Genomic DNA, 24,934 nt, shown 5'->3' on the forward strand with positions numbered 1-24,934 from the left:
CCACAAAGAACACTTGTTGAATTTCCTTTTCTTCCTAGCCAGCGGGGTAAAAAAAATAACTATCAAATATATACTTGCTAATCTGGTATTCTCAGAAAGCCAGTTCTAACATCGGGTGCTAGTGACACAATTTACCTTACTCACGCAATTCTTAACACTATAAGGAAATGTTTATGAAGATGACTAATCAGAGGAAAGAACCAAAAATCTAAAATAAAGGAGTACCTTAAGTATTTCATTAAATCCATAATGTTTTTCCATTATTTGCTGTTTTTCTGATTCCAAAATAGCGCAACAGAGAAGGAGATGGAAATTTTTACATGGCAGTTCAGTCCACATAACCTATTTTTTAAAAAAGTGATTTCATAAACAGTATCAGTTCTGAAATATTTTCCTGACAGATACAGTGCTAAACTTTAAAGCAATTAATTGTCTGAGATAGTCCCCTGTTTTTCTGGATAGCAACTGATGAATGAAGTGGTCTTACCATTAACTACAAAGTAATTAAACCAACTTTGACATCTGATATATTAGAAATGTGGCTTTTTGGATAACTATAATATACAGATGAACTGAGCCTAACCAATATGATATTAATGTTATTAATCAGTTACAGTAATAAGATACATTTAAGATATAAGAATTAGATGCATTTTTGGTATTACTCTGGGAACCTTCATTTTCCCACATAAATCTTCAGCTCCTTGGTAAAATAAAAATTAAATCCTAGAAAAAAAGTTTAAAAAAGGAGCTAAAAAAAAAAAGAATGGAAGACAGCCTCTTCAGTAAATGGTGCTGGCAAAATTGGTTAAATACCTGTAGAAAACTAAAACTAGATCCTTATATGTCACCCAGCACCAGAATCAACTCCAAATGGATCAAAGACCTTGAACTTAAAGCAGACACCCAAAAACATTACAGGAAGGAATAGAAGAAACTCTAGGGCTCTTTGGCACAGGCTGAAATTTTCTTAATAAAGACCAAGAAACACAACAGATCAAAGAAAGGTTGGACAAATGGGATTGAATGAAGCTGCAGAGCATCTGCATGGCAAAGGACATAGCAAGCAAGATCAACAGAAAGCCAACGGATTGGGAGATCTTCAATAGCTATACAACGGATAAGGGTCTCATATCTAAAATACACTTAGAACTCAATTAAATCCCCCAATAACAAATCTTCAAAGAAACAACCACCCAATTAATAAGTGGGCTCAAGACTTAAAGAGAGACTTCTCTGAAGAGGAAATAAGAATGGCCAATAGACAAATGAAGAAATGCTCAACTTCTCTAACCATAAAAGAAATGCAAATCAAAACAACATTACACCAATGAGATGTACAAGATGTTATGTCAAAAAACGAACTTTACAACTTTGGCGGGGTGGGGGGGTGGAGGGGTGGGGGGGTGGAGGGGTGGGGGGAGGTGAGAGAAGGGGAGTGTGGGGGTGGGAGAGAGAAGAAGGGAAGGGATGGTATGGGGAAACAAAGGAGGAGGCAACAATGCTTGATGAGAAATGTACTTAGTATCTTGCCCATGTAATTGTAACTCCTCTGTACAGTATTTTCATAATAATAATTTTTTTTAAAAAAGAAATATACTCACTATCTTGCCCATGTAATTGTAACCCCTCTGTATGGTATTTTCACAATAAAAAAATGTAAAAACAAAACAAAAAACATCGAGATTCCACCTCACCCCAATTAGAATGGCTAGAATCAAGAAATCTAAAAACAACAGATGCTGGAGGCGATGTGGTCAAAAGGGAACCTTACTGCATTGTTGATGGGAGTGTAAACTTGTTCAACCACTCTGGAAAGCAATATGGAGGTTTCTCAAAAGACTCCACATAGAGCTCCCCTATGACCTAGCAATCCTGCTTTTGGGCATTTACCCAAATGATCACAAACAAGGCCATACTAAAGCTACCAGCACAACTATGTTTATTGCAGCATTATTTGCCATAGCTAAGATATGGAACCGACCCAGATGCTCCTCAGTAGATGGATGGATCAAGAAAATGTGCTACATAATATATAATAAAATTCTATGCCTCCATCAGAAAGAATGACAGCGCCCCAACTTGTTAGGAAATGGAAAGGCTTGGAAAAATTATATTAAGTGAAGTAAGCCAGGCCCAAAGAAACAAGGTCCCATGGTTTCCCCTATCTGCAATAACTAGTATATGACTAGGACAAGCAGAAAAGGTCAAAAGCTATGTACAAATGACCATCTAAGATGATGCTAAGCAAAATGAACCCCAAGATAGGGACACAAGAGGTTTTAACTTTCTTGCTGTTGTTTTTAATGTACTTAAAATGTATTAATGTGATTTTTTTTTTGTTTCTTTTGTATGTTCTTCCCCTATGGTATAACCCGTTTTTACTGTATTTGATTCCGGTGCCCTGAATCTTGTATATACATTTTTCTAATTTGGGAGGGGAAGGGAAATAACAAAATTTTGAAACAAGAATATATGTTGACCCACTGTAGCAATGAGATGTACAAAACACTATGTTGTAAAAGAACTTTACAACTTCAGGGGTAGAGGAGGGAAGAAGAGTTGGAGAGGTGGGGAGGGAAGGGATGGCAGGGGAAAAACAAAGGAAGGGGTAACAATGCTCAATAGGAAATGTACTTATTACCTTACTCATGTAACTGTAATCCCTATACAGTATCTTTACAATAAAATATAAAAAATTTAATTCAATTATATTGTAGATGAGATTTTTTTTAATCCTTTGATTATAGAACTTAAACATACCTCTAATTTTGACAGCAACTGAATCAAAACTTATACCCAAACCTACAAATATTGGTCAATAGCTATACTTTCTCTTACTTATTTATATATTTAATTTATTATGCTGGGGTTTGAACTCAAAGCCTCTCATTCTCATTTAGCTTTTTCACTCACAAATGGCTATACTTTTTCTATTTTTTTCTTTTTTTTCTTTTTTTTTGGGGGGGGGGGTCTGGTCATGGGGCCTGAACTCTGGGCCTGGGCGCTGTCCCAGCTCTTCAGCTCAAGGCTAGCACTCTACCACTTGAGCCACAACGCCACTTCCGGCTTTTTTCTTTTTGCTAATGTGGTGCTGAGGAATAGAACCCAGGGTCTCATACATGCAAGGCAAGCGCTCTACCACTGAGCCAACTTCCCAGCCCCTTAACTTTTTCTAAATATGGGTAATACTCTCAAATTTAGGAACTTGGTTTCTCCCCAATTAATGTTGTCTACAGTATCTTCTATGGAAAGATTTAAAAAAAAAAAAAGGCCACAAAAAGAATACTGTTAGAAGCCAGTGCTGGTGGCTCACACCTGTAATCCTAGCTACTCAGGAGGCTGAGATCTGAGGATCTCGGTTCAAAGCCAGCCTGGGCAAAAAACTCCACGAGACTCTTATCTCAATAAACCACTAGAAAACCAGAAGTGTCACTGTGGCTCAAGCAGCTGATCATTTGCCTTGAGCTGAAGAGCTGAGGGACAGCACCCAGGCCCCACAACTGACCAAAAAACAAACGAACAAAACAAGTGAATCCTGGGTCTAGGAAGGTGGCTTAGTGGTAGAGTGCTTGCCTTGCATGCATGAGGCCCCGGATTCAATTCCTCAGCACCATATAAGCAGAAAAAGCCAGAGTGCCACTGTGGCTCAAGTGGTACAGTATTAGCCTTAAGCGGAAGAGCTGAGGGACAGTGCCCAGCCCCAGAGTTCAGGCCCCATGACCAACCAAAAAAAAAAAAGTAAATCCTGTGGCTCATGCTTTTGTGAACCTAGTTACTAAGAAGGCTGAATTCTAAGGATCATGGTTCAAAGTCAGCCTAGGCAGGAAAGGCTGTAACAGTCTTTTTTCCATTTAACCAGCAGAAACCTAAAAGTGGAGCTACAGTTAAAGTGGTAGAGGGCTAGCCTTGAACACAAAAGCTCAAGGACTGCACTCAGACCCTGAGTTCAAAACCCAGGACCAGCAACCAAAAAAAAAAAAAAAGTGATCAAGTTGAATACCTTTTACACTAAATTCAGTTTATTAAGTGTAAAGACAATGCAACCTAAAAGGTTTCATTGAAATCTTCAATTGATTTAGTAAATTCACTGAGAAGTTCTGTAGCTATGTCACAATAATAATTCATCCTTTTAAAAATTTCAGATTCTAATTTAATAAAACTGACAAGCATTCAAGTATGATTCCACAGAGAGAGCATGTTTTCCTTCTAATTTCAAAACAAGAGTATAAAGCAATGATCTTTCAATTAGCACACTTCTTTCCCTAACAGGCAATCATCAATAGAATGGGATTCAATTTCCAACTCTAAAATCCCAGAGGGCATTAGAGTTCCAATGTAGTTTTATTATCCAAATGTCTGAACTCCCCACTCTTTTCCTTGTTTGTCTTACCTTAATTTTTATAAAGACAAAATAATAATCAGTCTTAGAATATTCTACTAAAAAGCACATTGATATTTTTAAAACACTTGAAAGTAAAATAGTAGTCATCTGTTTTAATTGAAAGTTTCTCTAGGTGCAAGATGCACACCAAAAACAAAATAATGACTTTTCTCAGAAACAGAAAAAGGAAAATGGAATTGGAGTTGTAATTAAAGTTTAGCTATAATTTTATTTTCTTGAAAAGAAAAAAAAACAAGTAGTAAATACAGCAAAATATTTGCATATTTTAAATCTGGAAAAAGGAATAGTTTTCCTTTTACTGCTTTGTTATAACTTAAATGATTTTTTGTTTTGTTTTGTTTTTCTTTGTCAGTTGTGCGGCTTGAACTCTAGGCGTAGGCGCTGTCCCTCAGCTCTTTCTTTAGCTCAAGGCGAGTGCTCTACCACTTGAGCCACAGTGCCACTTCCGGTTTTCTAATGGTTTATTGGAGATAGGAGTGTCACAGTCTTTCCTGCCCGGGCTGGCTTTGAATCGCAATCCTCAGATCTCAGTCTCCTGAGTTGCTAGGATTGCAGGCGTGAGCCACCAATGCCCAGCTTAACTTAAATGTTTTTGAAAAAGCAAAATATAAATCAGCTCCCTCCAAAGCCTCAGGCTATACACTAACATGCTACTTCAACTGGCCACCAAAAGTTCACTGAACCCTAAATCCTAGGATTAAGATGTGGCTCAATGAGTAGAATACAAAGTCCTAAATTCAAATCATTGTACTCAAGAAGCAAAAAACTTGCCAGGGCCAGTGGCTTACACCTGTAATCCTAGCTGTTCGGGAGGCTGAGATCTGAGAATTGTGGTTTGAAGCCAGCCCAGGCAGGAAAGTCTGTGAGACTTATTTCCAATGAACTACTCAGAAGAAGCGGGGAATGGCACTGTGGCTGAAGTGGTAGAGTGCTAGCCTTAAGCACAAAGAGGCTAAGGGACAGTACCCAGGCCCTGAGTTCAAAGCCCTAGGACCATCACAAAAAAAAAAGCAAAAAAATTCTGGAATATTAAACCAATGTACACTAGAATGTGGCAGAGCCTCAAATAAAGGCAAGTCTCTCAAAGAAAGAATACTCATTCTGGAAAATCTCTTGGTCTCAAATCTCACAGGTATGCTATTCAAAGAATGAGAAAATACCCTATATTAGACCTGAGATGATTAACTTTTAAGAACAGAGTAAAATCTATTAGAATCTTAGAACCTACTTGCCTTAGTAATCTCAGGTAAACTATGAGAATCTATTTATACCCAATATAGAATAAACTGTCTTTCTACAATTACTGTATTTGTATAATAATTTAAGAACTTACCTCCCATAATCGAAGAATATCTAGAAAACTAAATTCCCTTTTAAATCTGATCAAAAGCCATCTGAAGCAAAAATACAGGTATCCAGAGTCCTGAGATTCTACAAAGAGAGGAGGAGGAGGGAATATAGCTTATTCTTATGCTAATTAGGTCAGAACAGTGGTACCTTTCTCAAACTCAATTGTTTTTATCAAGTCTTAGGTGACTAGAGGCCCAATACATTTAATTTCATTCTATCAGTTCAAGGCAACAATATCAATACGCAGACAAACTTCCTTTAAATTCACCAAAAACAAATGAATAAAAAGCTTTAAGGCGGAATAAACACATAGCTTGGTCTTAATATACTCTCCAACAGCAGTAGAGCATTATATCTTTAAAAGGGTTCTTATACTTTTTTCTATGTGTCTTCCAATTTGGTAGGTATAGTTTCCTAAACTTACCTAAGTAACTACAAAAACCACTGTCCAATAATCGAAGTAAGGTACTCAGCTGAATTAATTGAGTCTTCATGCCTTGCATTTGTTCTTCAAAGTTTTGATGCTTTAAGAAGAAATAATTGTTAACATAAGATATTTAATAAATATTTTTAAGTTACTGATAACTAAAAACATAATGTCTAAGGACACATGTTGGACTGCTACCACAATGGTTATATTTTCAAAACTAAACTAGTTTGAAAGCTAAAACAACACTAAAAAAAGAAATGGAAGAAAACAAAACCCTTGGTCTTACTATTTTCTCCCTGTATTCATTTGATTTAAAGAGGAATACAAGAACATCAGCAGCAAATTAGTATGTTTATTTCCTACCCAGCATAAAAAACTTGGTAAAAGAAATACAATTAGGAAATAAGCATTTATCAAATCATATCTATTGTTAAATATTCTATTCAAATTACCACAGGAAACAAAATTAACTTTAATGTGTATATTTAAGTAACTAATTCCTTCTTACATTTGATAAAAATATGGAGTCTAAGTTCAAATACATTTTCAAAATCATACTAAAACATTACTTGAATTGCACATTTTTAAACTTTCATAGGCCCAAAGGCTATATATAATGTGTGAAACAGCAAGAGATTTAATATAGGGGCCAACATAGAAATCTAGCTGGTTTTTTAAATGAAAAATTTAAAACAATCCCTCTTCTCAGTGAATTTTTTCATATGGAAAAGTTACATTTCACCAAAAAAATAGAATATATGTAAGGCTGTATTAGTGTAATTTTTAAATGAATTACTAAATAAGCATTTTAAAATTCATCAGTATTAATTTTTCGTAACACATATAGCTCACATAAACAAAAGTTTCTTGGGTTTTTCTAGATGACATTAAGCATCAGGAGCCCATGAGGTCATGAAGTTTGACAACTGCTGGAGTTTGTTTACATGCCTAAACAGTCTTCAAATGTGAATACTTTACTAGCAACACTTGAGTGAAAGGGCCAGAAAAGTGCCAGGACAAATGCTTTGAAAGGGTTTTTAGATCATTCTGATCCCTTTAACTCTTATGCCCCAGTACCTCATAGTGACCTACTATCCTAATTTTTGTGAAAAGTTCAGAACTACATCTCTTCCTTAATGCATAAATAAGAGTAATTTAGTTGAGCTATCTAGCAGATCAAAAACAATTTCTTCTTGATTAAAAAAAAAAAAGAAATTCAAGCTGCGCACTGATAGCTCACACCTATAATCTTAGCTATTCAGGAGGCTGAGATCTAAGGATGGCAGTTCAAAGCCAGCTGGAGCAGGAAAGGCCGTAAGACTCTTATCTAATTAACTACAAAAACTAAGCCAGCAGTGGAGCTGCAGCTCAAGTGAGAGAATGCTAGTCTTGAGCAAAAAAACTAAAACTAAGAAACAACACATAGGACTTGAGTTCAGGTCCCAGAACAGGGACAAAAAAAAAAAAAAATCAAAGATTACTAACTCTACTAACTCTCAATGAGCTATTTCTCTTTAAAAGACTAAAAGCCAAGCCTCCAGGATATAGGTTGTCCATAATTACCAGTGGGACCTATTAGGAAATGACAGAACTAATTCACTGATCAGCAAAGTAATTTTTATTCTGATGTGGAAAAAGACTATAGAGTTGGTTTGGAATACCAATGTTACATGGCCACTGCTACCCACTGTAGCAATAAAAGCATTCCCAAGGGCTAGGAAGGTGGCTTAGTGGTAGAGTGCTTGCCTAGCATGCATGAAGCCCTGGGTTCAATTCCTCAGTACCACATACATAGAAAAACCCAGAAGTGCCACTGTAGCTCAAGTGGTAGAGTGCTAGCCTTGAACAAAAGAAGCTCAGAGAAGTGTCCAGGCCCTGAGTTAAAGCCCCAGGACTGGCAAAAAAAAAAAAAAGAAGGATCCCCAAAATAATAGTGAAAAAGTACTCAATCTTGGAAAAGTGGATGATCAATAATGTGTATACAAAGGATTTCAATTTTATCTATAAACTATGTATTGTGTATGTATGTGTGTGTGTGTGTGTGTGTGTGTGTGTATACACAGGGAGAAAAAAGGGAAGAAACTAAAAGTATATGGCAAAACAGTAGATGAATATCATAAAGTACATTAGATTATTTGCATTTTGGAAACATTCCCATAATCTAGACAGTCTATGCCTAGTCCTGTATTAGATGAGAATAAACATCAGTCAACATAAATTTATGGACACTAGGTTCAGCTAACACAAAAGTAATAAACACTTACATGAAGTAAAGCTGTAAAATAAAAACAAGGGGTCAAAAAGCAGCAGCAAAGATTTAAGAACATCAAAACAACCCTGTAGCAATGACAAATAACCATAGGGATTATTTTGATTGACACATATTGTTCTTTTAACCAAATAATGTGTTTTTTAAGAAAAAAAGGTTTAGCAGACAGTCTATTAAAAAGAGATCTGTAATCCTAGCTACTCAGGAGGCTGAGATCTGAGGATCACGGTTCAAAGCCAGGGCGGGCAGGAAAAGCCATGAAACTCTTATCTCCAATTAACCACAGGAAAACTGGGAGTGATGCTGTGGCTCAAGTAGTAGAGCCCTTGCCTTGAGCAGAAGAGCTGAGGGACAGCCCTCAGGCCCAGAATTCAAGCCCCATGACTGACCAAAAAAGAGAGAGAAAGAGAGAGAAAGAAAAAGAGAGAGAGAGAGAGATCTTTTAGATAAAGACTAGAAACATCCCCAGACCATACTCCTCAAGAGAATAGGCCACATTTACTTTGGAAAAGATAAAATGAAGATACTGCAACTTTCTTTATACACAAAAAAAGAGAAACAGACTATAAAGTATACATGATAATTGTTCAGAAGGTAATCTGACTATAAAGTGTACATGATAATTGTTCAGAAGGTAATCTGTAGGCCTTTATATGACTACACATGTATTCATATACATGCATGCATGTATGTGACATCATATGCCTATATAATTAAACATGACAACATTGGTTTAGTTTTATTTAAAACTATTATGAGAAATTAATCTCAGTGTGTTCACATTAATTGGGGGAATGGCTGCTGTGCATGGAGGTTTAAGCAAATCAAAGATTCATGTTTTTTTCTACAAAAATCTTTTGAGCCATCTCATAGAGGGCAGGAGGAAAATGCTGATACACTACAAATGAAACAAGGGCATGAAATCTTTAGAAAGGAACATATAAGCTCTAGTAAAACCAAATTTTAAAAAACCATGAGGAAAGCAGACAAAAGTTGTATGTAATCAGTAACTGTTATACAGACCTTTCTAACAAATGCCTCAGGTTTCTAGAGTACTTGAGAGTAAATTGGAACTAAGAAGGTAGGCAAATCAATCAAAAGAGTAAGGAAGACAAGCTATGGTATTACTAGGTTACTGAAATCGGTCATTCTCCCAAACTATGTTACTAGGTTACTGCAATTGGTAATCCTTAAAAAAAATCCAAAATCATTAATTTATGGCAAAAAACTCATTTGAACATTTGCTAACTTCATAGTAAAAGGACACTTTAAAACTATCAAATCTTATCAATTCACACCTAAGAAGGAACTAAGTGAAGCAAGGATGAGTTCAAAGTATAAATAAGCTTGACAATAATTTGGAAAAACTGGAAGAGAAAAGAAAAACAGTCAAACAAAGAAGAAGTAAGAAATACAACATTCAAATTTTGCATTCCTATCCTAGAAGCATTGACTTAAATTCTAACTGTCAAGGAATATGTTAAATAATCAGATTCACTTTTTACCTTATTGCAAATAATATCCAACATTAAGACTTATCATCCATTTTATTAACACTATTTTGAAAAGAAATATATAGTGACATATATGGTTAGAATTTTAGATTTCACACCTTTATCTACTCATATCCCTCAGCCTTCTTTCTTTCTTATAAATTGCTTTAAAAGATTTTTTTTTTTCCGTCTGGTCATGGGGCCTGAACTCTGGGCCTGGGCGCTGTCCCTCAGCTCTTCAGCTCAAGGCTAGAGCTCTATCACTTGAGCCACAGTACCACTTCCGGCTTTTTTCTTTTTGCTTATGTGGTGCTGAGGAATCAAACCCAGGGCCTCATGCATGCAAGGCAAGCGGCTCTACCACTGAGCCACCTTCCCAGCCCTAAAAGACTTTTTATATTAATCTTTGCTAATGCTCTCTCTGTTATTCTAGAACTGTCTCAAAGAATATTGATAATAAAAATATTTGTACTAATATTTATATGTAGACAAAGTTTAGATCTAATAATCACATTTTTTTAGAAAAGTAACAATGAATTGCAAAGAAAATGTCTGAGTTATAAATAGTGAAAAAAAAATCAGATGTTTGGGCTAGGAAGGTGGCTCAGCGGTAGAGCACTTGCCTTGCATGCATGAGGCCTTGGGTTCAATTCCTCAGCACCACATAAGCAGGAAAAAAAAAAAAACGAAGTGGTAGAGTGTTAGCCTTGAGCTAAGAGCTGAGGGACAGCGTTCAGGCCCACAGTTCAGGCCCACAACCGGACCAAAAAAAAAAAAAAATTAGATGTCTGAAAAAAATCCAAGATATTCATAAAATGTAAGGGTACATACTTGGCATATGCAAGCCTTATCTCTGAAACTAGCAAGTTCAACTACTTCAATTTAGCTCACAAAACTAAATTCATATATTTCATGAATATGCTATATGAATCAGTTCTTCTGAACCAAAAAGTATTTAGCAATATTAAATCCTGATTATTTCTGTATTATAGGCAATATTATCTCCTTTTTATATTAAAAATAATCCCAATATTTCCAAGCCTCTTCAAAGGCTAATAAAAGAAGTAACTCAAGCATGGAGTTATTTTTTAAAATTCCATCATAGTTGGCTAAATACAAAAATCAAACTTTTATAATAAGATTATAAAACTAAAAATTTCAATCAGTTTGATTGAAGAAAAAAAATCTTTCCTATTTTTTTTAGTTTTTTTTATGGTAAAGATACTAAAAAACTCTTTATTCTTACCATTTGGTCCATGTAAGAAGCAAAGCACCAAAAAGCATCCACTTCATTTTCCATCACATATAAAAGAGGGGAAAGTAAGTCACTCATTCCTTGCACATATCCTAAAAAGGAGAATAAGAAGTCTCTGAAAACTTAAGCTTCATGAATCCTTTTGATGACACTATTTCACTAAAAACTGTTTACTCTTTTGATTTAAAAACTAGAAGACATGGGTGTTTGTGAAGATAGAAAAGTAAAAACAGAGGAGGTCAGGTAACCAGGTAAGAAAGATAAGTTGGTGTGAGTTGTCAACTTCGTGTTTAGTTGACAATGTGTCTTAGGATATAAAAAATGAAGAGTAATATATTAAAAACAGTGAGAAATGAGGAATAAAGAAAGAACATAGAGGATAACCATATATAAATGAGTATATGCCCAAAAGGAGCCATCAACAGTGAATTGGCTCAGTAAGATAATAAGTAAAAAGGGGTTCAAATGCTTTACAAACTGATTACTGATAGATGAAACCACAAAAATCAGAAACAAGGGCATGGGGAGGATGGGAGGGGATGGGAAGGGGAAACAAAGGAGGAGGCTACAATGCTTGATAAGAAATGTACTCGGAAGGGATGTGAAGGGTAAACAAAGGAGGAGGCTGCAATGCTTGGTAAGAAATGTACGCATTATCCTGCCCATGTAACTGTAACTCCTCTGTACATTATGTTCACAAATAAAATTAAATTTAAATTTAAAAAAAAAAAAGAAATGTACTCATTATCTTGCCCATGTAATTGTAACCCCTCTGTACAGTATGTTCACAAAAAATAAAAATAAAAATAAAAATAAAAAAAAGAAAGTCTGTAGAACAAACCACCTTTCATTTGCAGATCAAAAGCTTACACTTTTTTTAAATTTTAGTAATAGCTTTTATTCAGCCTAGTATATAGAAAACCTTATCGGTCCAATAAAACGATAATATTTTACACTTTTTTTATGCTAAGTCTTAGCAATCTAGAATTCATACTCACAGCAGTTTCAAGTCAAACTAGCAAAAGCTTACGTGCTCCTTGACTACATGCTGCCACAGTGGGCAGCCCAGCTTCACAATTTCAGAGAAGCTTACCTTTTTTTTCAGTAACATCTATGTTATTTAAAAGAAATAGGGGGTGGGCTGGGAAGGTGGCTCAGTGGTAGAGCGCTTGCCTTGCATGCCTGAGGCCCTGGGTTCGATTCCTCAGCACCACATAAGAAAAAAGAAAAAAGCCAGAAGTGGTGCTGTGGCTCAAGTGGTAGAGTGCTAGCCTTGAGCTGAAGAGCTGAGGGACAGCGCCCAGGCCCAGAGTTCAGGCCCTAGGACTGGACCGCAAAAAAAAAAAAAAAAAAGAAAGAAAGAAATAAGGGACAGTTCTTCTAGCAACAATATACAACTATGTTTTGGAAGAAAAGTTCCTAAGTGACCCTAGAAAATAGTTAAACCAAATAACTCGAGAAAATTCAAACCAAACAGGAAATAAAAAGAATTAGTACTCAGTTCACCTCAGGATCTCCTTACAAATAAGTGAAGCTAAATTTGCTATGCTCGGAGCCCTGCTCAATCAGCCATTGCTACGCTTTTCCATGTAGCCTACTATAAAATTTTGTTATATCCACACTGAACGTTGTAGGAATATAAAGCCTCTATTCACATAGCATAAAAGTATACCTGGGTTCCCATGAAAGACAAACAATTAATACTGTTCCAGACAACAGTTATCAGACATTTAGAGAAAAGAAATAGAAAAAAATGACATAAGACATAAAGCATTTACATAAATTTATGCACATAGTTTCTAAAAATAGTGTATACTTGTTCAAAAAGACTAAGCTAGGAAGGAGACTAAAGTGCTATCTTCTGAACTTTCCTACCCATCACTAACAGTAAAAACAATGACAATGACAAATTGTTTTCACATCACATGGAGGAACTCTAATGTGAATCCAACGAAGTGCAGAGTACTATTCTACTGGGTCTGACTATGTATGGTCTATAATAAAAATTTTCAAAGTATGCTACTCAAAAAACTTAACAAAGCACCTTTCTTCTGGGGAAGGGCTTTACTATTAAGTTATAAAAAAAAAAATCTGAGGGGCTAGGAAGGTGGCTCAGTGATAAGAGTGCTTGCCTTACATGCATGAAGCCCTTGGTTCGATTCCTCAGCACCACGTAAGCAGAAAAGCTGGAAGTAGCACTATGGCTTGGGCTGAAGAGCTGAGGGACAGCGCCCAGGCCCAGAGTTCAGGTCCCACGACCACAACAACAACAAAAAAAAATTCTGAGAAACTAATTTAATCCTTTAACACTTCAGCTTTCATATGCAATCACTATCACATTTCTTTGGCACATCTGAGCTGTGAAGCAAGTAGTCAAATGAATCCTCTTCTGGTAGTCTTTAAACTATTATGTTTTATACATGATGTTCTTTTGGGTACGTCCTCAGTTGTGAAAGTACAATTATGTACTAATTCTTTTTTTTTTCTTTTTGGGTCTGGTCGTGGGGCCTGAACTCTGGGCTGGGTGCTGTCCCTCAGCTCTTCAGCTCAAGGCTAGCGCTCTACCACTTAAGCCACAGGGCCACTTCCGGCTTTTTTCATTTTGCTTATGTGGTGCTGAGGAATCGAACCCAGGGCCTCAGGCATGCAAGGCAAGCGCTCTACCACTGAGCCACCTTCCCAGCCCCTAATTCTTTTTAATTAAAAAAGAATAAAGTCATTTAAATTAGCATTCAGTAGTAGCCAGATCCTGTACTACAGCTGACTAGTGTAAATCTTAATCAGCCCTACTACACTTTCTACCGTAGTTTCCCAAAATTATTTTCTTAGCAATTCTGTTTCAGTAGAGAGGCGTAAGAAATAAGCCCTTATCATCCTAATGTATACTTTCTTAGGGTTGAAAAGAAAAACAGCCTATATACAAATCAACTTTCCAGATAACTAAAGCTTAGCCCTAGGGTATCAAACTGGAAGAAAAACAACTTACGAATTACAAATCACTTTTTTACGAACTAAAATTAGACACTCACCTGTCTTCCATACAGTATTCTGAGTATTATTTAAACTCTTATAGACTATTCAGTGTCATCAGTATGAACATATACTTTTTCCTTTGGGCACTTCCTGAAGCACAGTATTTTCACCTAACTAAAAATGACTCTTAAGTTTTTCTTTCTGCTTTTTTTATCTCCTCACTAACAAGATAATGTAAATACATACACCCTTCAATGGGCTAAAAAGCAAAACAACTCAACATGACTGAATCCCCTATAAGACAGTAAATGTACAGCACAGGTTGCTCTACTCTGAGTTAAGAGCAAAAATGTGTTCCACTGCTTATATAAAAACTATCTTGGCTTCTCATAATTGGTGGGACCTTAACTATGTTTCAGATAAATGAAGTGTCTGAATAGAAAGAGAATGGTATTTGTGTAGATAAATTGATAGGGTAAATTGTTGTATTCCTGCAGCAGTGCATAGCTGTGTATGAATTCCTATCTCAATTATCATCTGAGAATGGCGCAATGTCTCCTGCTCCCAAGGACAATGGATTTGTGCTGTACACTAATAACAAAGTAAAACAGCAATGGATTGGGGAGCTGAAAGTATAGAGGTAAGAATGTCAGTCTATAATAAATACCTGGATCTCTAATTTCAGATCTATTATTTACTTTTTTTCAACCGTAGGTCACTCTCTGAATTATCACCTAACTCATAAAATGGGGATGCTTATTTAACTATTTTCTCAATTTTAAAATTAAAATTAAAATCAAATCAAGTATGACAGCATTCTGAAGACTAAAAGTCACTGTAACAATATGCTTTCAATAAGTTTACTGAATATATGACAAAATATGACTATATTTTGAAGAGAATGTAAGAGATTTTTAAGCTTGTTATCACCAAAGAGGCTGATAAAATCCACAATCAACTTTGTATCTTCCCCTAACATAGAGAAAGAAAGGCAAGAGAATTTACACAGATATACACAATGAAGAAAATACACCATTATCACTTGGGTTAAAGTGCTGAGTATCCAATCATTTTCTCCAAAAGAGTTCAAAGCTCTGTTGAAGTAATATGGAAAACATCTATTTTTGTTATTTCCTTGCTGGCAGCAATTCACAAATAAATCAAAACACTTTTCTTTTCATGCTTATTTAAAGGCTAATGCTTAGAAACTTTGTTGGTCCTTTAAAACACTGGCCAGGAGTTAATGGCTCACACCTGTAATTCTAGCTACTCAAAAGGTCGACACCTAAAGGATAACAGTTCAAAGTCAACCCTCAAGTAGAAAGTCTGAAATTCCATCTCAAAAATAACCAGCAATGGGGCTGGGAAGGTGGCTCAGTAGTAGAGTGCTTGCCTTGCATACATGGGGCCCTGAGTTCGATTCCTCAACACCACATAAGCAGAAAAGCCGGAAGTAGTGCTGTGGCTCAAGTGGTAGAATGCTAGCCTTGAACTGAAGAGCTGAGGGACTGTACCAGGCCCAGAGTTGAGGCCCCACAACCGACACAAGAGAAAAATAATAATAATAACCAGAAAGAATGGGGGTGTGGCTCAAGTTGCAGAGCACTAGCCAGAAAACCTACAGAGCACAAGAAATGTAAAGAAGAGGGAAGAGGAGAAGGCTATTACCTATTTAACCTAAATGGTTAATAAATCTAAATTCTAAAATACAAAGAAATCTTTTCAAATTAAGGCTTGAGAGGCTCACTTACCTAAATCAAAATCATACATACAATAGGTCATCAAAATGTCATGAAGCAAAATCAATCCTGGATTATCTTGACCTTCATAAAATTTGTTTGTTCGATCTGTTCTGTTAACATCTTTTTCTAAAAGAAGAAAACAATCACACATTTTAAAACTTCTCAAAAAACATATTCTTATAAAACTTACATCTTACAAGTACAAAATTTATTTTCTTATTATTAGTTTCACTTATTGCTATACAACTGTGGATAGGTTGCTTTTAGGATGAAGGGGGGGGGCATATTCTTTTTTTAAAAAACTTCATGGGACCAAACTGAACACTTTACACTTTCAAGGGGTTTCATCGTGATTTTTTTTTTTTACTGGCTATATTTCTAAATAAGCAAAAGCAACACTAAAACCATCATGCTATAAATATGAAATTTTAGTTAAAAATGACAAAATAGCCGGGCGCCAGTGGCTCACGCCTGTAATCCTAGTTACTCAGGAGGCTGAGATCTGAGGATCGTGGTTCGAGACTCTTATCTCCAATAAACCACTCAGAAAACCAGAAGTGGCTCAAGGCTCAAGTGGTAGACTGCTAGCCTTAAGAGCTGAGGGACAGCGTTCATACCCAGAATTCAAGCCCCATGGCCAACAACAACAACAAAAATTGTCTCATTTTATAATTGTGGAATAAACAAATAGTTTTTATTAACTCAAGCACAATTAATATGGTCATGCCAGTACAAGGTTTTATCCTTTTTTTAACTGTACAAAGCACTAACATTTTCATACATGTATACTTTGATCACATTCACTATTAGTCTTTCTTTTTTTTTTTTTGTCGGTCGTGGGGCTTGAACTCTGGGCCTGGGCGCTGTCCCTCAGCTCTTCAGCTCAAGGCGAGCGCTCTACCACTTGAGCTACAGCGCCACTTCCCTATTAGTCTTTCTTATCTCTCCATCTCCCCACTTTTTTCTTTCATATCCCTATTGGTTCCCAGTTCTTAATAGACATTTAAACAGAGTAAAAAGTTGTCTGCACTCAAATAAACTCTTCAGTATTTCTTTCTTCGTATATAGATGTGTAGTACTGATAAAACAGAAAACAAAAGAAACTTTCAATGATATGTAAATGTATTCTTTCATAAGTTATTTCTAGAAACAAATTGAGTCCTCTCCATTTGATATGATTAGGAAAAAAAAAAAGACTGAAGAAAAACAACATCATGCTGACATGCATTTGCCATTCACTATCACTAACCTCAAGTGGGTACTTTATTTTATGCTTCCTGGCAATCTTGCACTATTTCCCTATTCATTTTCCTGATTCATCTAATTAGTTTGTATCTTCTTTCTCTTTAAGCTCCATCTTTTCCCACATCCTAGATCTTGGAAAAGTATTTTATGTACTCAAAGAGAACTTCCACAGGTTCCCACTATTCTAGCCATGTTACTGCAAGTGAATTCATACAGTTTTCTTTCTTTCCTTTTAGTAAAAATCTCCAATGATCTAAATACTCTTTGGAATAGTCAATCTAAGCCTTCCTCTTACTTCGCCTCTCAATCACCTTTTCTTGAAATACTTTTGTCACTTGTCTTCTAGGATATCAAACTTTCATGTTTTCTGACTTTCCTAGGGCCCTATTTTCAGTTTCCTTTACTGTTTTCTCCATACACTATTTTTGGAAACTTAAGTACACTGAGGAAGAGTTCTTGGACCACTTCTTTGCTAATGACAGTCCTTCCCTGGAAATTTTATTGAGCATCCTAATTCAGTTTCCTATTTCAATCCCCTAAAATGTCTCCAAATTCCTTTATAGTCTACCTCCTACTCTACATATCAACTTGTGGACATCCAATAGGCAAAAACCAAAAATTAATGTCCAAAACTAAATTCCAAATACTCCCTTCCAAGCTTTTTTACTCTCATAGTTTTTCCCACCTTAGTAAAACATCATGACTCCATGTCTGCAGTTGCTCACCCTAATTGCCTTATAATCATCCTTGCTTTCCTTGTCATTCACACTGATAAGTTAAATCTTCAAAACATAGAGAAATCAGTATGAGATCTCCAAGCCAAATCATTCCCCACTCTAACTCTATTCCTGACACAGTGATCTTATTATCTAGAACCATGTCTAGATCTTGCTGTTTACCTCTGACTAAAATTCTCTTCATTCAGATAGCTTCATGGCTATATTCCCAGCATCTTCAAGTTTCTATTGGACCTCACTCAACTCTAGCTTCCTGGATCAAGCAAAACATTCTCTCTCACCTGGATTATAGCAAAAGACTCAAAATGGTCTTTCTCCTTCCTTCTCTGCCCTCCAACAGCTATTCTTCAGATAGCAACCAGAGACTTGTTAAAACAAAAGTCGGATCTATTCTGCTCAAAACTCTCTACTGCCTTTACATCAGTGAAAGTCTACAATAATCTGTATATAATCTTCTACCATTTCCTCTCTTACTTCATCTATTTTGATATTCTGCTTCAACTCATTTCAACCACACTTGCTTATACACTGTACCTCAAAAATAAAAAAAGTCCTTGGATACAAATACTTCTAATACATGTTATTCCTTTCTGCAGTGTGTTTTTTACCTATATCTACCTGTCTAGTTCATTTCTTTACTCCCTTGAACAGAAATAGGAGTGCCAGATTAAAACTGCACTATAACACAAATCCTAACTCTCCTCCCTGACTTACTTTTCTACCTTGCTACTAACATACTTATCATGTTTACTGTCTATACTTTCCCACAGGAAATGGAAGCTCCTTGGAGGCAAGAATTTTGCCTTTTTTGTTGACTCTTTTTTGTTTTTTTTGGGGTCCGGTCATGGGCCTGAACTCTGGGCCTGGACGCTGTCCCTCAGCTCTTCAGTTCAAGGCTAGCACTCTACCACTTGAGCCATAGCGCCACTTCCAGCTTTTTTTTTCTGGTTATGTGGTGCTGAGGAATCGAACCCAGGGCCTCATGCATGCAAGGCAAGCACTCTACCACTGAGCCACCTTCCCAGCCCCTTGTTGACTCTTGAATCCCCCATGCCTAGAGGAAAGTCTAGTACATAACCGGCACTAAGTAAATTATTTTATTGAATGAATGTATGAATGCTTAAAATAACTAATGTGATTCAAAAGATCCTGATGATTCTAACATACAGCCAAACTGAGAAGCCAATGGAATAAACACAGACTTCCAGGCCTCCTTCGGTGTCCCTTTTTTCTCCTAGGTGACATCTTTTGCTCACAGATACTTCTATTTATTAACACCCAAATTTGTATCTGCCATCAGACAATTCCAGATCATTCAATTAGGTATGTGATGTTCTATTTATATCCATTTAAGATGTATATGGTAAGATACTTTCATACATAAATACCTAAGCTCTAATTCAATTTCACCATGCCGGTTACTACCACAATAAGTAGCACTACTAAAAGCCCAATTTCTCAAGTCAAGAAACTGAGTCTTCACCTTGGTATTACCCTACATCTAGCTAATATATTAGAAAGTCATCAATTCTATCACCAAAATGAAACAAGAATCTGCCTGGCTACATCTCCATTACCACCATCTCTTGCTTAGGCTTCTATTTCCTATTAACTAGTCTCCTCATTCTTACTCTTGTTTTGATAGAATCCATTTCTACACAACAACCAAAAATAATCTTAAAATGTAAACAAAATACTGTTGGCTAAAATGCTCCAACAACTTCTCATAATACTTAAAATCTAGAGGGGTGGGATTGACGGGAATATATTGGAAGCACATATGGAAATTTAACAATGAAAACTCCTTCTTTATAACTAATGTAAGTAATTTTAGAAAAAAGTAAAACTCATTGATAAGGCCTACAGCTTACTGGGTAGCTTTCCTTTCAGTAAAATAAATTCATATGCCTCAAAACTGTTATTAATTACTATTATATTGTTTTAATTAATTATTATTATTAATTACTATTATATTATTTATTAATTAATTATTAATTTAAAAATATTACTGAATAGAGTATTATAGATAATGAATGCTCTAAGCTGAGTGTCAGTGGCTACTCAAGAAGCTGAGACCTGAGGATCGAGGTTCAAAGCCAGCCCAAGCAGAAAAGTCTAATATTAACCGGAAAAATACTGATTTGGAGGTATGGTTCAAGTGGTAAAGTGTCAGCCAGTCATTAGAAAGCTCAGCATGTGAGGCCCTAAGTTCAATCTCTAGTAAGGGAAAAAGAAAAGGAGGGGAAGAGGAAAGAATGCTTTTAAAAACTAATTATATAGTGGAAAACATGATAGTTTTTTTTTAATCACTTAATTAAGAACATATCTGAATATAAAGAAATCCAAATGTGTAGCTTTACTACCTAGCTTAACTACTACCATGATAGATAGGTGGCTTACAATGAACAAATCTTTTCTGGGCTTTAATTTTATTATCTTTTAAAAATGGGCAAAATGTATGAAAATGTTTAAATCCAAATCATACCATGGAGATTTAAAATATGTACATTTTCCCCAGCCTTCTCAAAGAATGAGAATGGGAAAAAAGAAAAGTTGAAGTGAGTGTCATTATCACTACTGCTTATCAAAGATAATATTGAATATAACCAGAAAAGGGTTAAAAAATTGAATTAGTTAGGGGCTGGGAAGGTGGCTCAGTGGTAGAGCACTTGCCTTGCATGCATGAGGCCCTGGGTTCGATTCCTTAGCACCACATAAGCAAAAAGAAAAAAGCCCGAAGTGGCGTTGTGGCTCAAGTGGTAGAGCGCTAGCCTTGAGCTGAAGAGCTAAGGGACAGTGCCCAGGCCCAGAGTTCAGGCCCCATGACCAGACCCAAAAAGAAAAAAAGAAAAAAGAAACTGAATTAGTTAATGTCAAAATCCCTTTTAAAAAACCATCTCCATCACTACTTTTGTTATTAAAAATGGAAACAGCAGAAGATTCTAGTTAAAAACTTTAACTGGGCACTGGTGTCTCCTGCATGTAATTCTAGCTACTCAAGAGCCTGAGATCAGAGAATCATGGTTTGAAGCTAAGCCAGGCAAAAAAAATTCATGACACTCTTGTCTCTACCAAAACACAGAAGTAGTGCTATGGTTCAAGTGGTAGAATGCTAGCTTTGAGCAATAAAGCTCAGGGATAGCACCCAGGTCCTGAGTTCAAATCCCAGGAAAACACACACACACACTTTAGATTTTAGATTATTCCATACCTCAGGACCCCCCCCCCCCCCACACACACACACATACTTTAGATTATTCCATACCTCAGGACCCCCAAGCCAGAGAAAGGAGAGTATATTCTGGCATCATTTACTTTCAGAGAAAAAAAAAATTCTTTGACTCAAAAGCATAATTGCCAAAGTGATCTTAGTAACTGTTAAAAGTCACTGTTATATTGAGCTTTCTTCATATAATTAAGAGAATTCTTTCTTCCACTGAAGAGTAGGTTCATGGTAATATATCCCTATATACTTAAAACATCATAAATATTAAAATTTTAATAGAATGTAAGAATTTCAGGGGCTGGGAAGGTGGCTCAGTGGTAGAGCGCTTGCCTTGCATGCCTGAAGCCCTGGGTTCGATTCCTCAGCACCACATAAGCAAAAAGAAAAAAGCCGGAAGTGGTGCTGTGGCTCAAGTGGTAGAGCGCTAGCCTTGAGCTGAAGAGCTGAGGGACAGTGCCCAGGCCCAGAGATCAGGTCCCACAAAAAGACCCAAAAAAAAAATAAAAAAAAGAAAGAAAGAAAGAAGAATTTCAAAAATAAGTTCTAATATTACCCCAAAATAACAGTCAACACTCTACATTTGGACAAGTCATTTATTTTTCCATTTTCTTACCTGTAAAATAGTTTATTACATAAAACATGTCAGCTAGACATGCAAAGCAGCAACTACATATCTTTCAATAATTTATATCCACTTGATCATAAGAGCCACATAATCCGGTACTGAGTACCTAGAATAAAATCTAGTAGTTTTATAATAAAATTCTATCAAGCATTTTTTCTTAGTAGTTACTCTCTAGTTTTGAAAATTTGAAAATTTTATTTTCAAATAAAAAAATTTTCTATGAAACACATGCATGATGGAAACAGTCTTGAGATACACAAACCAAAGCCTGTTAACTCTAATTATCTATGGGTAACAGAAGCAAAATTAATCCTATATTCTTGCCTACTCACCTGTAGTTTTTAATTTTTCGGTAAGAAATACAAACCACATTCATAGTAAAGAAGAAAGCAGTGAAAAAAAGTAAATAAAATTAACTCAGGAAAATGAAGTACTTTCTAAAGTCCCAGTATAGAAGCAAAAATAAGTATTGTGTACTTAATACAATGATTGAGCTCATGTGATTACTGCAAAAGGAATACCCAAGAACATAAACACACATTCTAATGTACTTCCCAATTCTGAATTCTTTTGAACTTAATACAGTACTGTGTACTGAATTTAAGGTTAACCCTGCGTGCATTTCCAAAGTTCTTTAGAAAAAATTACCGATAAGACTTCTGTAATCTCTTAACCTTGAATTTCTCTTCTCTTGTTCCTCACTGACAGATTTCCATTGTAGTTTCATCCTGAAGTATTCATCACTATAGAAAACAATTAGCACCAAAAAATTTTTTTATTTTATTTTTTTAACATTTCATAATTGAGTTTTTATGTAAAGAACATTAAAACTGTAATAAATAGTACAAAGTACTGATGCTGCTGCTGGAATGTAAATTTATAAACATAATAATGACATATTTGTAAGTAAATGAAATCAAAGGAAAAAAATCTCCTACATGTCCAAGTTTTCGTGATACTATTGACCTACTAGAATAATTTTAGGAAAAAAAGATTAAACATCTCATTTCTTAAAAATCATACCTAAATTTATTCTAGTCATTAAGTATTTTAGTCATTAAAGCTTCCAAATAAAAATAAATCTAAATGATTTTTTTAATGTGACACTGAGAGTTCTGTTTTCTAACCAGTTTACTGCAGAAACTTGTTAATGTAAAGTATCTTAGGAGTAGTACTGGCAGAGAATTTGATTTTGCACAGACTGAGAATAGCTTTAAATGAAAGGCTAAGTTGACAACTTGTAATAAAAAGTATAAATGAAGCCAGTTCAGTGGCTCATGCTTATAATCCTAGCTATTCAGGAGGCTGAGGACTAAGAATCATATTGAAAGCTAACTTGGGCAGAAAAGTACATGAGACTCCTGTCTCCAATATCAGCACAAGAGCTGAACAGGAGTGGTAGAACACTAGCCATGAGAAGAGGAAAAAGCAGAGCAAGAGCACAAGTTCAAGCCCTAGCAAAGATGATCTATGTTTCATGTCAAGTGTAAGAAATAACTTAAAATATAAACTCTTCAGTGTTTCAGTATTATGAAATTTTAAATTTGAAGGCAACTAACCTAAATAGCAAATATACATACCTATGAGCTAATTTTATAATATCATATTACAAAAATGATTTAAGATGCAAGATATTTTTAAGTGGGCTGGGAAGGTGTCTCAGTGGAAGAGTGCTTGCCTTGCATGCATGAGGCCCTGGGTCCGATTCCTCAACACCATATAAGCAGAAAAAGCTGGAAGTGGTGCTGTGGCTCAAGTGGTAGAGCGTTAACCTTGAGCTGAAGAGCTGAGGGGCAGTGCCCAGGCCCAGAGTTCAGGCCCCATGACTGGCAAAAAATAAATAAATATTTTTTTTTAAGGAAAAGATATTTTTAGTATGTATCTAAATTATTTTTTAAGGGGGGGGGAGGGCAGTACCACAGGTTGACCTCGGGGCCTCATGCTCTCACTTGGCTTTCTTTCTTTTTGTCAGTCGGGAGCCTGAACTCTGGGCACTGTTCCTCAGCTCTTCAGCTCAAGGCTCGTACTCTATCACTTTGAGCCACAGCACCAATTCCGGGTTTTTCTGCTTATGTGATGCTGAGGAACCGAACCCAGGACCTCACTGCATGCAAGGCAAGCACTCTACCACTGAGCCACCTTCCCAGCCCTCACCTGGCTTTCTAAATCACAGCTAGTTCTTTTTTTGTTTGTTTTTGTTTTTGTTTGGGTTGGTAGTGGGGCCTGAACTCTGGGCCTGGACGCTGTCCCTCAGCTCTTCAGCTCAAGGCTAGCTAGCACTCTACCACTTGAGCCACAGCGCCACTTCTGGCTTTTTCTGCTTATGTGGTGCTGAGGAATCAACTCAAGGCCTCATGTATGCAAAGCAAGCTACTCTACCACTGATCCACCTTCCCAGCCCTCACAGCTAGTTCTTTATCTCTAGAGCCAGCCTCCAGCTCGACTTTATGCTAACTATTTTGGAGAAAGGAGTCTCACTGACTTTTTTTTCTAGGCTGACTTCAAACTTTTATCCTCCGGATCTTAGCCTTTTGAGTAGTAAAGATTATGGTCATGAATCATCAGAGCCTAGCTAAACAGTTAACTATGCAAAAAGTTTGTTCAAAGTTATCACTAGGAAGTCCAGAATTTTCTTCCATATTTTTACAAAACACACCTGCAAAGCAACCATTCTATTAAGCGTTTCTGCTTTGAAATAATTACAATGCTCATAATTTTTATACTGAAACAAGGAAATGAAGTATTTCCATTCCCTAATCTACCCCAAATCCTCATTTAGAAACTAACAGCTCATTTGTATGGTTAGGTTACTTGTCATTCTTTGAAGAACATACACAAAAACATTACTCACGTTTTTTGTTTTTGTAATTTAGTTCTTTCTTCCTTAGTACTATCCCAAGGAAAATAACCCAGAAGAAATTTCCATGCTTGCTTTCTCAGTGAATGACTTAGTCCCTGAAGAAAGCATTCATACAAATCATATTAGTAAAAAAAAAAAAAATACAATAATCTAAGTTCATAAAAGTTGCATATAATAGAAAAATACACTCAAGAGATAGTTCTGTGTATAAATATTTTACTTCTAGAATCTGAAGCTATATAAGCAGCTGCTAGAAAGCTTAAATAATGGACTATTTAGTACACTGTAGGGTGGTCCTTACTGACCAGGCAAATGTCAATGGGC

At 36.0% G+C, this 24,934-nt stretch overlaps 1 protein-coding gene across 2 annotated transcripts in view; it reads right to left on the reverse strand.

Moving 5' to 3' along the window:
* Positions 1–24,934, reverse strand: part of Tbc1d15 (TBC1 domain family member 15) — a 63,800-nt gene that overhangs the window by 2,801 nt on the left and 36,065 nt on the right. For both annotated transcript variants that reach the window (XM_042698695.1, XM_042698696.1), the window contains 7 exons: positions 24,602–24,705; positions 22,399–22,493; positions 15,927–16,043; positions 11,194–11,294; positions 6,180–6,279; positions 5,739–5,836; positions 226–342 (listed from right to left, as the gene is read on the reverse strand). In XM_042698695.1, the coding sequence (XP_042554629.1) occupies positions 226–342; positions 5,739–5,836; positions 6,180–6,279; positions 11,194–11,294; positions 15,927–16,043; positions 22,399–22,493; positions 24,602–24,705 (732 nt within the window). The remainder of the gene's footprint in view (positions 1–225; positions 343–5,738; positions 5,837–6,179; positions 6,280–11,193; positions 11,295–15,926; positions 16,044–22,398; positions 22,494–24,601; positions 24,706–24,934) is intronic.

This window comes from Dipodomys spectabilis, unplaced genomic scaffold (genome assembly GCF_019054845.1).
Source record: "Dipodomys spectabilis isolate Male_0828 unplaced genomic scaffold, ASM1905484v1 ptg000234l, whole genome shotgun sequence".
Taxonomy (NCBI): domain Eukaryota; kingdom Metazoa; phylum Chordata; class Mammalia; order Rodentia; family Heteromyidae; genus Dipodomys; species Dipodomys spectabilis.